The 15,311-nt window shown below is 57.0% G+C and overlaps 1 protein-coding gene across 3 annotated transcripts; it reads right to left on the bottom strand.

The window, feature by feature from the left end:
* Positions 1 to 2,014: 2,014 nt before the first annotated feature.
* Positions 2,015 to 15,003, bottom strand: MFGE8 (milk fat globule EGF and factor V/VIII domain containing). 3 transcript variants are annotated; one of them, XM_006192566.3, is made up of 9 exons: positions 14,841 to 15,002; positions 12,165 to 12,290; positions 11,631 to 11,762; positions 9,216 to 9,397; positions 8,656 to 8,811; positions 7,846 to 7,990; positions 4,190 to 4,374; positions 2,960 to 3,115; positions 2,015 to 2,837 (listed from the first exon to the last, which is right to left on the bottom strand). In XM_006192566.3, exons 1-9 carry the CDS (start codon positions 14,911 to 14,913, stop codon positions 2,700 to 2,702), a joined length of 1,293 nt encoding a protein of 430 aa, XP_006192628.1. In that variant the 5' UTR covers positions 14,914 to 15,002; the 3' UTR covers positions 2,015 to 2,699. The 3 variants fall into 3 exon arrangements, with proteins under 3 accessions (XP_006192628.1, XP_032325359.1, XP_032325360.1); XM_032469468.1 differs by lacking the exon at positions 12,165 to 12,290 and having other exon boundaries at positions 14,841 to 15,003; XM_032469469.1 differs by lacking the exons at positions 11,631 to 11,762; positions 12,165 to 12,290 and having other exon boundaries at positions 14,841 to 15,003.
* Between the last annotated feature and the right edge of the window lie 308 nt (positions 15,004 to 15,311).

Here is a 15,311-nt window from a genome sequence, read left to right as displayed (position 1 = left end):
GCCTTTGATGGGCCAGGCTTTGCATCAGAATTATATACCTTCTCCCCATTAGTCCCAACGCCATGGAGTCTGTCCTATTAATTGCATTTTACTGATAGGGAACTGAGACCTAGAGAGATTTAAGTCAATTGCCCCAAGTCACTGAAAGTCAGGATTTGAACTCAGGTCATCTGATTTGAAGCCTTGTGCTCCTAATCCTCCACTATATTTAAACCAGGAACAGAAAGAAGACTAGACTCCTGGTGGGGGGGGGGGGTGGTCAATAGGTCCCAGTGCTGACAGCCACACGTGTAGGGAGAGGGATGGGCAGCAGGGGAGGTCAATTGTGTTACAGAGAAGCAAGTTTAACATCCCAACCAGTGGCAGGTCTGGCCAGCAGGGGGAATCTCAGAGCCGGCTCTCTGGACTGCAGTCAGGAATAAAAAAGTAAATCCATGGAGGTGATGGTGAAATCTGTGGAAATGGAGGAGGCTGCCCAGGGAGAGGAGCCAAGGACAGAAGGGGTCAGGAGTGAGGGGGTGCCAGTCCAGGGTCCCAGGAGGGGGTACTTTCAGAAGGGTGTGGCTAACACATCCAACACAGCAGAGGTGAGCAGAAGGGACTGAGAAGTGGCTTAGGAGTTACCCTGGGTCTCCTGGACCAGGCAGGGGGCTTGTGACTACTGTCCACCAGCCCACCCGGCCAGCCTGCCGAGACTGGCCCGCAGAAAATATTCACTGCCCCCAATAGGGGCAACTCGACAGATGGGAGAGAAGCTCTGTTCCTCCTTCTGCAAGTGGGAGTACGGGATTCTGGCCAGGCTCAAGCTACAGTTAGTTATTGGGGAGGCAGAACCATCCCAGATCAGAGATGTGAGGTGGGAAAAGATGCTTCTTTCATGGTCTGCTAGTCCCCAGGAGAGGCCAGACCAGGTCTGGCGTAGGAAACACTCCCAGGAGGGACTCCTGAAGCCAGCAACCACCCAGTAAGACTGACGACAAACCAACCCATGCAGCTCCACGGAGGAGAGCTCTGTAACAGGGAAGGGTAGGCCAAAGGACCCCCGGGGTGGGGAGCCCCACATATCTAGCTCATTCAGAGACCACAGCCCGAGACTGTTATTCTGTCCCTGCTCAGCCAAGAAGCCCTGGCAACGGGAGCTCTCAGGGAGGAGCCACTTCCAGTCTAATTTCCCTGACGAAGATCCAACAAAGCCACACCCTCCTTCTGGCAGCCACATGGCCAGATGTGCTGCCCAGAGGCGCCTCTGTGTATTAGTGTGGCTCTCAAAGTCTGTTCTGGAAAATTCGTCGTATGTCTCAAGGCATTGAATAGTAGGGTGGTTTCATATGCCCCCTTCCCAGCTAGTCAGTCCCTTCTCTATCTGCCAGCCCCCTTCCCGGATCATCAGGGTGCTGGCCTGCACTGCCCCTCCACTGGCCACTTCCTGATTGCCCCTGCATGTGGCAGGTACGGGGATGGAGAGGGGTACCCATGGGACTTTCCTCCCAGCCCTAGAGTGAAGATGACAGTGGCCTCCAGGAACTAGTGTGCTCAGCCAGGAGGCCTCGTGCCCACTTGGCAGAGGCCTGACCCCTCCCATCCCACACTGCACCCCACCCTGGGGTCCCCTGTAGCTCTGAAAGCAGCCCAAGTTCACTGAGTTTCTAATAGTTTCTCCAGCCCACTGCTCCAGTTGCAAAGAAAATGGAAATTGCCAAAGGGGAAAACCAGCAGCCTCTGTCTGCCCCCCTGGTGTGGGAAGGAAGCAAAGCCATTCCTGAAGAAAACCTCCGTGCAGGTCCCCTGGGCCCCTCACCTGGCAGCAGCCATGGAACCCAGGGCTGCACAGTCTGGAGCGAGAGAACTAAGGGCAAGAGTCCAGACCCCTCCAGTGTGACCCCCCTGAGTCTCCTCCCTCTCTGCAGTCAGGCAGGGGACACAAGGATGCTGTAGCTCGGGGAGGCCTCAGGGTGGGGACACTTGCCCAAGTCAAAGCTCATCTCGATGGAGCAATAATGAACCACAGCAAGAGTTCAGGGGGTGATATAAATATATTTTGGAAGCTACCCGTGTCCTCTGGGGTGAAGAGCCAGCACAGAGGGCCCCCCACGCCCACCCACCTCCTCCCCCATCTCTCCACAGACCCATCCCACCCACTTCTGTCTCTTTCCAGGCTTCAGGGCAAGGAGTAAGAGGGGTCTCTGGGGAGCTGAGGGGGAAGTGTCAGGGGACCGGGTGGCAGCAGCAGGAGTGGCAGCGTCATGCCTCAGAGCTGAAGGGCATGAGACTGTTCTTTCCAGCCTGGGGCCCCAGGGCCTATTTCTCCAGGGCCATGGGAATGTGGGGTGTGGGAGCAGCACTAGGGAGGTCATAGAGGCCAGAATCAGGGACCTGGGGAGGTGCAGGTAACCCATGCTCCCTACTTTGCCCATCCAGAACTACTTGTCCATCCCAGAACTACTCAACTCCCACAGTGCCTAAGAGAATGGGATGGCATGAGGGTTGGGCATGCAGGAGCGGGAGGGGGAGGGAAAGGAGGAGGGAGGGAGGGGGAAGGGTGGGAGGGAGTGAGAGGTGACTGAAACCCCGCCCCTAGGTCAGCTACAATCAGGAGGGCAGGAATGGGTGGGGAGGCAGCAGGTCCACTGAAGGCTGGGAGGACCAGGGAAGGGGCAAGTGCCCTACAGCCCTTCCAGTCACTTCAGCCGGGCCCACCACTAACAGCCCAGGAGCTCCACGCGCAGGGTGATGCGGTTGTGCCAGGCCACGGGCAGGATGCGCACAAAGCGGGCCAGGAAAGGCGTCTCAAACATGTTCTTCTTGTGCGAGTTATTATCGAAGTTGCCAGGGAAGATCTAGAGGCACAGAGGGTGTCAGGAGGACTCCAGAGCCAGCCCCCCCTCCCCTCGGAGCCCCAGATCAGACTCACAGGGCACTCCTGGAGTGGTGAGGGCAGGACAGCTGGACAGACACTCACCTTGCCTTCCACAGCCCCCTGGTCCCTGTATTCAGTCCAGTTCTCACCATCATCACTGTAGGCCACCCTGTAGGCTGCCACATACTGGATATGGCCAAAGTCTCGGGCCCCCTGGGTGATGATGCCGGTCACTCGCCTCAGGGAGCCTAGGTCAATCTATAGGAAACAACCAACCACGTTTTCTTTATTTGGACCAAATCCAGTAAGATAGAAAAAGGCAGGCACATAGGGGCACACATTTGAGTTTCAGGAAAACTACTTCACTTGGCAGAGCCTCAGTTTCCTCATCTATAAAATGGGCATAAATAATGCTACCTACTTTGTCAGACACCATTAAACACTTCACTGCAATGAAGCCTAGGTTTCAAAGCCTGGGCCCTGACCAACCCACGGCCAACCCTTCGTACAGTGAGAACAGAGACAGAAGAGACCACAGCCTACAGGGGCAGGAACTGCTCCAGAGGGCCCCTGCAGGGCCGTCCACAGCCTGACACCGTCCTGGGGAAGTCGAAAGGCTGGCAGCTCTCCCGGAACCCGGCCCCACAGGCTAATGTGCTCCCCGCTCCCCTCCTGACGCCTGTCCCTGCCCATCCCAGGGAACCTGCCACCTGCCCCTGGGCAGGCAGTGCCAAGACCCAGGCTGCAAATCCAACTCACTGCCAACCAGTAGGGGAGCCCTAGGCATGAATCCTCACCCTGGCAGAACCCCGTTTCCTCATCTATAACATGAGTGGATGCTTTCATTTCCCATGACTCTCCTGATATCCAAGGGCTGTCCCATGGCCTGTTCTCAGACAGCGAGTTAGAGAGTGTCTGCTCTGAGCTCAAGCAGAGAAATCCCGAGGTGCCTGGGTCAGGCATGCCTCCTGCAACCTGCCCTGCTGTCTACGGGCTCAGCCTTATCACCCTGCGGCAGCCGATGGAGGTAGCCTTACCTCTAGACACACATGGGCGCGCACACTCCCACACACAGACATTCACACCACCTGGGGCTGGGGGCCTTGGTGGAAGCAGCACTAAGCTCCCCCACTCTCCCCCCTCTGAAGTTACATAATCAGGAAAAAGAGGGGGCGTGGGGGACATGAGAGGGCAAAGCCAAACAAAAACAAGGCTATGCAGAAACTCCCTCCTGGGGAGCAAAAGCCTGGGCTGGGCCAAGGTCAAAGATCTGGCAGTCCCACCCAATCCTAGCCTACCCCAGCCCAGCATCCCAGGAGGAGCCTGACCCACCTGCAGCCACTCAGAGGCAGAGTTGGTCTGGGCGGTCCAGGCGTTGAACTTGCCCTGATTATCCAGCCGTGCGTAGAACGGATACCAGCTAAAGGCACTCAGGCCCCAGGTCTTGTAGAAGCTGGAGGCTGTGATCTGCTTGTCGGGGATGGTGCTGTCCTTCAGGCCTAGGGGTTCGGCGCATCCTGCCAGCAAGGGGGGGCTGTCACCTGGATTAGGGATCCACAGCCTCCCAGGGGTGTGAGCACGAGGCAATGAAGGGGAAAGAACTCTGTGGCTCCTGACCCATCCGCTCAGACGACAGATAGAAGCTCCTTCTGCCTTTCAGAGCCAACCGTCCTACTTTCTTACTGCCAGCCCCACCCACTCCTAACCTCACCTCCCACTCCCAGCCTCACGTGCTCTTCATGGATCACCCACCGCTCTTCACCCTCCGCACTAGCACAGGCCCTGATCCACCACCTCTCACCCACCCTCAAGGCCTGACTCGTGAAACACCTCCTCCCAGAAGCCTGCCCGGACCACCTCACTTGAGTGGGACTTCTCCCTCCTCCAGACTCACAGCACTTCCTCTGTCACTCCTACAGCACAGCCGCTATCCACACCACTGAGTCCTGGCATTACCAGCATCTCACTGATTCAGTGCTTACATCAGTCATTTAATCTACCACACAAAAACCAGGACAAAGAGGAAACCAGTAACCCCATTCCAGAGATGAGAAAATTGAGGCTGAGAGACATTAAGCACTGTGACCAAGTCCACCCCCTCTAAACACACACACACACACACACACACACACACTGCTAATGACCATGCCACTCAGTGACAATTCTCCACCATTTCTGCACCCACCAAGAGCCAGGAAGGCCTGCCTGGTGGTGACCCAGGGATGAACAGGAAAACCTCCTGCTGTGGAAGCCAAAAACTCAGAACTGCTGGGGCTCAGGACCGACCCTGTATCCCTGCCCAGCAGCCCCTCCCAGGGAGTTCACACACTCACTACTCTGCGTGCTGTCAGACAGGCCTAGGAGGGCTGCCTGAAAAGCTGGCCTTGGTTTGACACAAGCCTGCCCAAACACTCAGGAATGTGCCGGGCTGCTTTGTCCTCATTGTCTGCACCTGCAGGTGTCCAGAACAGTCAGGGACAAGCAGGGGATAACCTCCCCGGAGAATGATGGGCAGATCTTACACATGGCAGAGTCCCCACTCCATTTCATCTGTCCCTTTGCAGAATCAGGGGTGGAGGAGTGGGCCTGGAAAGCCGTGGCTCCCTCTGGAAGCAGACTGTAGTACACAGCGCTCCACACCACTGTCTCCCAGACACTCGCATCCTTGCCACTAAAGACATCTGCCTGCAGAGTGTGCTGATGCCGACCAATCATACCATCTCCCCGTGCGGGCGGTGCACCAGGTAGCCTCCACCCTCCTCCCACAAAGAGAGGCCGCTGGGCTGGGAGGTGGCTCATCTCCTGGGCCAGGCCTGGAGGGCGTAGGCCCAGAGCCCTCTGCAGAGGACTCCGAGGCATCGTCTGCTCTAGGTGGACCCTTCTACAGACCGTCTGCTTCCAGCAGTTCATCCCCCCGCCCCTCACTTCTGGGCCCCACCCCAGGAAGTCAGACTGCCTTCCAGATACAATGCAGTTGGGTGGGGCACCAAGCCAAGGGCAGGGCTCTCAGCTCCAGCACTTGCTATGTGACGCTGGGAGCTCCCTTCCCCTCTCTGGTCCTCAGACTGTAAAATGAGGTACAAAAGCAGTGCGCCTCACAGATCAGCTGGGGACCTTATTAGTGTAAGGATTCTGTCTGTGCAGGTCTAGGGTGGAGCTGGGAGTCTGCACTTCTACAAGCTCCCCGGTGACACTCATCCTGCTGGTCCACAGAGCTCACTGAGTAGAAGTCTCTAATCCATCCACTCCATTGACCCCCCACCTTGGTCCAAGCCACCTTATCTTCCCACACATCCCTTGCCTGGAATGCTCTTTCCAAGTTATTCACATGGCTTGATCTCCATCATTCCAACCTCTACTCAAAGGCCATCCCAACAGGGCAGTCCCTCACCTCACCCCAAATCACCCTCGTCACATCACCCTCTCGTGTTTCCTTCATAGTTCTTACTGCTATGTGAGCTTTCTTTCATTTGCTCCCTGTCTCACATCAGCCTCACCTATTAGAATGCAATTTCCATGACCTCAGGGATCTCACCTGTATCATTCTCTAGAGCCAGGTACTCAGAAGGAGCTTAATAAATATCTTAATAAATGTCTATTGAGTTGAATAACTAATCAATTCATCAAGGACACCATGCCCACCAGCGAAGAGGAATCCTGAGGCAGGGCCTGCCCAGAAATGCCTCGACCTCAGCCCCACACACGTGCACACGTGTACACACACAGGCACACAGCAACACTCTCCAGCTGACTGGAACGCCTCCAAGGGAAAGGAGGTGGTCCAGTCCTTGAGCCAAGCAGACAGGGAAGCCTCACTTCCTCAGCTCGCCAGTCTCGCCTTCTCTTGGCTTTAGAGGGGACCAGCTGTGATAGACTCAGGCAGGCAACGTTAACAGCCAAAGGCTTCAGATTATGACAGTGAGCAGCGAGGGACTCCAGGGAGAGGCGCCCAGGGTGGGGGCCCCCAGACCTGTCTCTGTCCTTCACAAATTGCCTGAATCTCCTTTTAGCAGAAGTCAAAGTCTTTACCTCTCCCACTTAAAATGATTAGGCTCAAAAGGCAGTGACCCTGAGAGTAAGAACTGTGGAAAGGGGGCACAGAGGGTGGGTGTCGGAGAAAACAAGAAAGGCAGAGCGCCACCTCTGCTCTGCAGCTCTACCTAGTGAGCCCTACAGTTCTGCCAGTGGCCAGCAGGTGGCACTGTAGCTGCAGAGAGGGAAATACCAGGCCTCAGAGAAAAGACTGGGCTGGCCTGAGCTGAGCAGTGACAACGCCCTCAACCCAGCGCCTGCACCCTGACCACTCCAATGGCCAGTTTTTCATGGCTCAGCAGAAACCTGTCCCTTTCTGGTCCCCTATCCTTTAATCCGAGAATGTCCGCGGAAAGGACAACAAGAAGCACCAGCTCCAGCCCTATGACCCTAGAAGCCCCCATGTTTCTCTTGAATACAGACCACAGGCTTCGGGGAAAAACTGTGGATGGGTGGGTGTCAGAAGCCCAGGGATCTAGACCAAGTTTTAATACCTACCAGCTGTATACCCTTGATAAATAATTTATCTGGGCCTCACTTTCCTCATTCATTCATTCATTCACTCACTCACTCACTCATTCATCATTTATTGAGCACCTATGATCCAGGCTCTGTTCTAGGCACTGGGAATGCAATGGTGAACAAAACAAACTCCCTGCCCCCAGGGAACTGACATCTGCAAAAGACAACTAATGCTACATGTTCTAGAAGCTAAGGAACCAATCAGAGTAAGTGAAAATATTTTGAAAACTGAAGTGGTATCTTTTTCCTCTACCAACCAGAAGAGAGCAAACACCTGGGCAGGGCTGCTGATGGCCAGGTGATCCCTCTAGTGACCATCTCCTGTGTGAGCCCAGGTTCCTCCGCCTTGCTGCCACCCTACCAGCTCAGCATGGCTGAGAAAAGAGGGGGCAGGGAAAGCAAGCCCCTAGGATTACACAGCCCGCAGCACTCACCATTCAACTCACAGCCAAGGAGCTCAAAGCGGAGGGTGCAGCCCCGGTGACAGATGACGGGCACCAGCCTCACATACTGCACCTCCAGAGGGATGTCAAACAGGTTGACCTTCAGGCCGTTGTTGTCCATATTACCCACAAACACCTACGCGGGAAGAGGCAGGTTGCAGGAGTGGGTCAGCAATGGGCAGCCCCACTTCCTGGGGTTGCCTCCTCTTCCTCTTCAGGCAGGAGCTCAGTCCTTCCTCTGGCCACCTCACAGCCCTCAACATGATTCCCCTTCTCAGACCTTCCGTGGTCTCCATGGGGCCTGGGCATAAGCTCCCATTTTTTACACAGGGCCACCTATGACCTACAGGGTGCCTCTGTGCAAATTAGGAAAAGGTACTCCTTTCTCAAGACATTTTATTCTAACAATTGTCCCACAGAGAGAAGCACACAAACATCTGATGTCTATATTGTAAGTGGTGCTTAGTAATGACATCTTTGAGCAGTGTACAACACGTACAACTGTACACAGTATCCTTGGAGGCTCTGAATGCATCCCAGCTCCACCACTATAGCCACTCTCAAGTCACTGAACCTTTTTGAGTTTCACCCCTCTTATCTATAAAGTGGGGCTGTTACCTGTAATCATAGGCCACAGGCACAATCTGGGTTTCCCGATTTCTGCGAAGCAAGAGGCATCTGAAAACCCACCTCGTGGCCCATTACCCAGGGTACCCTCCCCTCACTGGGGGCCCTCAAACAGCACTGGAGCCCCAGGGGTTGCTGATCACAGCCCTTCTTTAGGACTCCAACAAGCCTCACCTTATCTCCTGAGCCCTCTGTATTCTGGACGAACTGGAACTTGCGCCCATCGACACTATAGGCCACCTTGAAAGTCTTCAGGTACTCGGCACTGCCTGCGCGGCTGGCACCCTGCGTCACCACACCTGTGACCCGCATCTTCCGCAGCAGGTTCACCTGGACCAGGGCAGGGAGGATAAAACCCTTATCTCCCAGGTTCTTTCCACCCCTACCCTCTCCCCTCAAACCAGCAGAGAACAACCCAAGCATGACAGAGAGGGGCTTTCTCATCCGGGCTTTGGACCCAGCACACTAACAGGGACAGGTCCCCAGAGGCCTCATCCAGTGCCAACAGCCCCTCCACAGCCTAGCGTTCGCTCCCTCTCATCCTGCCCACCCACTCCAGGTGCCCCAAAGCTGCCTTCCACTTAAAGATGCTTCTACCTATGGGAACCTGCAACCTTGCTACCGGGACCCCAGGTATGAACCTTGCTACTGGTGATCTCACATGGTGACCCCCAAATGTGGGCGCCCTCCCCTCACCTTCTCCCTTCCCATCACACTGCCCACCCCTTCCATACCTGGATCCAGGGGTTTCTGTCATAGTTGCTGGATGTCCACGCATTGACGATGCCCGTGCGGTGCAGGCGGGCCAGCTCCGGGGCCCAGCGCTGCAAACCCATGAAACCCAAGTGCAGGGACGAGGCGGAGATCTGGGAGTCGGCGATGGCGCCCGTCTCCATGCCCAGTGGCATGGAACAGACTGGGGGGGGGAGGGAGCAGTCAGAAGGCCACCCAAGCAGGTGCAACCCAAGGGACACGAGAACGAAACAGTGTGGCCTCTGTCAAGGACCTGGAGCAGAGACCACGAAGGGACCATGAGGGCTGAGGAATAGGTAACAAGAAAAGGTGAGTGGGAGGAAAAGAGGGGCCGGGCAGAGTCGCGGGGGGTTGGGACCCAGGGCTGCCAGGAGGTTCCGAGCCAGGCCAGAACTCACGGCACTGCCATAACTGGCAGTCGGAGTCCCTGCCCGGCTGCAGTAGGTGGTCTCATTTTTACAGGGCATCGAGCAGCAGTTATTTCAATATGGAGGCTGGGCTGGTGAGAGAATTTCAGTGTGGCCTCCTCTTCTTCCATGTCCCCACCCCACCAGGAGGACCACCCCATCCAGCCCAGCCCCTGGCTTCCTCAGGAGGATGGTTTTGGAAGAAAGGGAGCCTCAGATGGCGCCTCAGAAGGGGCGCCTCATATGTTCAGTACACATATGAACAGTACGTGTACTGCACATAAAGGGTTGAGCACCTCTGCATGGAGTTTTCTAGAATCCCACTGGCAGGAGTTTTCTGGGTGAAGTTTGAGTGCCATTCTGTTTTCTCTCATTCCCTTTGCCTCTTCTAAGTACTGGTTCTGACCCAGCCATCTGGGAAGCTGTCCCTAGCCAGGGCCCATTGCCTTCACCATTACCCCAGCGACGTGGCCCTTGGGAGCCAAGCCTGTGCACCTGGACCTTAGCTCCAAGGTCCTCAGCAGAGAACGCAGGGACAGGTCCACTCTTACTCCATTCCCCCGGGCTCACGTCGAGCTCAGTGTACAACACTCTTGCAGGGAGAGTGAGGCACAAAGCGAGACCATACGCCCCAGATCAGAGCCAGCCTGTGGCTGAGCAGAGATCTGAACCCAGGCCTGCACTGTCCCCACCCCCATATGTCCACACCCAGATGGCCCCACATGTGCATTCTTTGGGTCTGTGGGGTCCTTGTGGGCTCCAAGGAAAGACACCACATAACAAATACGGAGGGGCTGCAAAGAAAAAAAGTGGGGCAAGGGTTGGGGGAGTTCCTCCACCTTTGCAGTCGCCCCTGCCTTCTGCCCCAGGTGTTACCACATCCAGCCCAGGACAGACCCCAGGCCGAGAAGCAGAAAAGAGGCTAGATGAGTAACTCCAACTCAGGCACACCCAGGGTTACCTGGGCTCCCAGCCCAGTAATTAGTGGGCCCACTTGGCCTCACCAGGGCTCTGTCGGTCTTGGCAATCCCCCTCCAGACATACACATGCTTCCTCTCCCTAGTATCTCAGATTGGCCTCAGCCCAAGGCCCAAGGCCCTCAGTGCTGTCTCCTCTGATGTGAAGGGGGAGGCAGACACTTTACCTGCCCTCCCCCAGAGGCTGGCTCCCACCCAGCTGGCCCAGCCCTCCCCCTCCTCCCAGAGACCATCCCCACATCTGCCTACAGCAGAACTGCCTGCCCCCTGGCCATGATGCTCAGTGACAGACCAACTGGACTGCAGAAGTCTGCCCCCCACAACCCCACTCCACCCACCCTAGGCCTCCACGTGGACAAGCCCACCCCACAGCAGGTTAGAAAGAGTCCTAGGCCAGGAGGGAGGATGGTGCGGAGAGCCGCTGCTGGCCAGGCCTGCTTGGTTATCCACTGGGCCACAGAATGGCCCTGGGTGGGTGCCCAGCAGGCCAGGCTGGTCAGCCCCTCTGCGCACACCGGGCCTCTGACCACCTGACCGTGAGGGGACGGTCCCGTCTGCCCAGGCCTCTCCCTCCTCCCTGAGCTCTGCGATGAGGCCAGAGGTCAAACCTGGGCCGGAACTGTCAGACCCTGAGGCCCAAGCCTTATAAACTGACCTCCGAGGCCCCCAAAGACTAAGAATGTGCTGGTTTTCTCCTCTTGGTAGAAAATTCCCAAGACTTAACCCTAATACTGTGCGTCTGGTTCATGGTGATCCAGAAAACAACACTCCCACGACCTCTGGGGTCACCACCGCCCCTCACTCCCCACAGGGACGTCAGGCCTGGCCCGCAGTCCCAGGAGAGAGGGCCAGACAGGAAGAAGCCTGAGGGGGAACAAGCCCCCACCCCCGCCTGGCTGGGGCTCTGTCCCACCCCAGTCTACCCAGAGGAGGCCCTGACACAGAGGTAAGGCCAGCACATGGCCTGGGCTGCCAGGACTGTGGCTCAGGGTCTTCCACCCCAGACACTCACCTATCTCACAGTGGATGCCTGTGTGGCCATGAGGGCACTTGCAAATGTACTGGGTGAAGACATCCCCTCGGTGTGAGTCATTGATCACCTGGCATTCGGCATCATTGTGGCAGGGATTTGGGAAACAGGGACCTGGGGGGATGGGGGGCAGGAAAGATGGGACAAGGAGATGGGTAAGATGGGTAAGAATTAGCTGGGGACAGAGACAGGCAGCAGCAGGTGGGCCAAGCCCAAAAGGACCCTTTGCCCAAACTCAGCTGACTGCCCACCTCCCCCCGCCATCTCCTCCTTCCCTCAATCTACCCAATGGGGCCTGGGCCAGCCTAAAGCCAAGGATAGTCCTGTGTAGGTGAGTCAGCGCAAGTGAAGGAAGCATCCAGAATTCCAAGTGGCCTGGGAGCTTCGAGGGAAAAGCTGGCAGACAATGGGAGGGGTGCTGGGGACCAGCACCTGCTTCGGGATCAGCTCAGCCCAGCAGCCTGGGCTGCAACTGGGAGCCAGTGGGGAGCGGCAGGCACAGCCCAGGGCAGGTACCTTTCTCAGTCTCATTGCATATAAGGCCCGTGAAGCCTTCAGGGCAGAGGCAGTAGAAGTTGGGTTTGTCCTGGTCCAACAAGCAGGTCCCACCATTCAGGCACTGGCTGGAGTCACAGAAGTCACCTGCAATGGCAGTTCTGACTCAGGAACAAGCTGTTCATTCAGTAAATATCTGGGGGGCCAACTACCATGTATGTCCTGCGCCCTTGAGACAGGGAAGTCAGGTGCAGTCCAGGCTCAAAAAGCCAGGGGAAGGAGGCGGACAAGTCACCAGGTTATAAAGAGGCACCGTGAGCTCTGACAGCTGCCCGCACATGGGGCCAGTGGAGGATGGTTTCTGCCAGGGAGCTGGAAGTTTCAGAGGTGGGGACATTTGAGCTGGTCTAAAAGTCAGAGTGGGAGGGTGCCAGACTGGGGAACGAGGAAAGAACTTTCTAAAGCAAAGCAGAAGCACAGAGGACAAGTATGCTGGAGAACAGTACGACATCACTGAAAAGGTAGGTTGTGGCCAGACTGAGAGGGACCCTTGAGAACAAGTTTAGACTCTTCATCCTGCAGAACAGGGGCTCTTAGTCTTCCTTCAGCCTCCCCACCATCGTCCACCAGGGAAAAATAATCAGAGACTCTCAAGCTTGAGGTGGGAGTGGGGAAGCCATTTCCAACTTGGGGAAGGAGAATGTCAAGAAAAGGCCACCTGCAGAGATGCAGATGGGCTGCCTTGGGGTAGGGAGGCGTCTGGTAGCTACACAAAGATCCCTCTGGCTGTGTGCAGAACTGTGACTGGAGCGGGTGAGAGAGGAGACCAGGAGGGCATCAGGGAGGCTGTCACAGGCCTCCTGGTAAGAGAGAAAGTCAGGCGAAGGGGTGAGGAGGAAGGGCAGATTTGAGAAACACTGGACAACGACTAGAGAGGTGGGAGGAGGGCTGAAAGGACATCACAGCTTCTGGCTAGGGGCCTGGGTGACAGATGTGCACTGTTAGCCTGACCCCAGTCCTGTGACTCGGGTGAACCTCAGCCCACTAGGTCAGCCAGGCCTGCGGAGCATCTTGTAGCTGACCTTAGCATCCCAGAAGGGCATCCCCCCCGACCCCATACCCAAACCCTTCATTTGGGGTAAGACATGGGAAATCTCTTCTCTTCCCCACGGAGTCATGCCGTCCCAGGCTGGAGGGCCCTCCTGAAATCCCAAAGCCCCAGAGAGCTGGGTCTGGGCTCCAGAGAAGGAACACCGTTAACGAGTGATGGAGGCCTCGGAGCTCCACCTCAGCGTGGGCCTCGAGAGCTTAAGGCAGCTCCCAACGAGCTATTAGTCATTGGCTTTAAATAGCAGGTTAATCCCCTCCCTGACCTGACAGGCGGCGGGCAATGCTGCGGCAGAGGCTTGGGAGTAGCCAGAGTCCTGGGCTCCCACCCTATCAAGGTCCAACCCCCCTGTGTCCCCTTCCCAACCTCACCCCTGCCTACACTGCTCCAGGGCAAAGCAGCGAATGGGGAAAAAAGGAAAGTGAAAGGTGCCCCTCCCTGACAGGCCCGTGACTGACTCACCTGCGCACTGCGGCGCTTCCCCCTTCCTGAAAAGCCAGACCACCCTCTACAAAACAACCTGTGGGATTTCAGGGTCCTGCCCTCTTTGGGAGATTTCCCCAGGGACATTTTGCCAGGGCTCAGGCTGTGGGGACAGACAGGAGTGGAAAGGGACTTTGAAGACCCAGCCACCAGTGCCTCCGGGAGAGCCTGGTGTGGCCTTAAGGCTTCCGCTCCAGGCCCAGGGATCAGACTGTCACAGGATGGCAGAGTCAGGGCTCAGCTGTGACCCTCCCCCCAACCTTGCTTCAGTCAATCTTATTTCTTTGAGAAAATGATGGTGGGGGTGCCTGAAGTCTTTGCCATCTGCCCCCATCCCATGGGCACCCTTTCCTCAGCCCACTGTGAAGGGGATGGGACATCCCCATGACCAGCCTGCTGGAGGCCCAGCTGTGAGAAGGCCTCCTGGGCGGGGGAGGAGGACCAAGGAAGATAAAGCTACAGGCCAAGGCCATGGGGGGGGGGGGGTGGACGGTGTGTCAGGAGCTGCCACCTCAGGGAGTCCTTTTCCAAGTCCCTGCCCAGGCTCCTGGGCTCCACCTGGAGCCCCATCCGTTCCACCGACTCCCCAGCGCTCCGCTTCTCTGATCAGACACCTTCTTTTAAGCGGAGGACAAAACTCCAGTGAACCCACCAGCAGCCAGGGCTTGAGAGGGAGTTACCAGGGAAAGTTGGCTGGAGAAGACTTATCAATACAAGAGTCCTAGAAACTTCCAGGTGAAAGGCGAGCGCGAGTCAGACACAGTTCAATGGCCTCATTTTACAGATGGGAAAAGAGAGGCCCTACACAGCGGATTCCTTTGTTCTGTGTAAGCCACATCCCTGGGGGAGGCTGGGCTGTCACCCAATGTCCCGAGTACCCGCCCAATGCTCAAGCTTCCAACACCGGTCAAAAACACCCGGCACGGAGACAGCCGAGCGCATCCCTGCCTCCCGCCGGGGTGCGGCGAGAGAAGTCGCCCCTCCGCTCGGCCCCGGCTCTTTGACCAAGTTTGTAAACAGTGGAGGCAGAGGGAGGGCGCGGCGGCGAACTTCCGAGCCGGGCGGAGAGGAGGCGCGGGGGCGAGAAGGCGGCGCGATCCACTCACCCGAGGCGGCGAAGAGTCCCGAGGCGCAGAGGAGCGCGCCGCAGAGCGCGGCCAGCAGACGGGAGCCTGGCATGGTGTGCGGACGCGGGCGCGGGACCCGGCGCTTCGGCTGGTCAGACCCGCGGGTTCTCACTCCTTCTCCTGGACGGGAATAAATCAGGCAGCTCAGCACCTCCCACTGGGCCACGTGCTCCGCCCAGGGCGGCCAGAGGCGGACTCGGGGCGGGGTTCCGCGGCCGGGGAGGGGAGGGTGGGGAACCGAGGGGTCCGCGGCCGCCACCTCCTGCCTGGGCCACGCCCAGCGTCCCGCGTGGTGCTGGTGACCGAACCCCCAGTCCTGGGTTGACTGGGCAGGAAAGGGCTCAGAAGGAGTTGTTTGTTTTTTGCTTTTGGGTTTTGTTTTTTTTTTTAATTTTAGGCTTAAGAAAACCTGCTAAACTTTATTCATAGTAAGAAAAATGCAAATTAAAA

This window comes from Camelus ferus, chromosome 27 (assembly GCF_009834535.1).
Source record: "Camelus ferus isolate YT-003-E chromosome 27, BCGSAC_Cfer_1.0, whole genome shotgun sequence".
Classification (NCBI taxonomy): Eukaryota; Metazoa; Chordata; class Mammalia; order Artiodactyla; family Camelidae; genus Camelus; species Camelus ferus.
The sequence above is the reverse complement of the archived record's forward strand: the minus strand, read 5'-3'. Positions and strand labels throughout refer to the sequence as shown.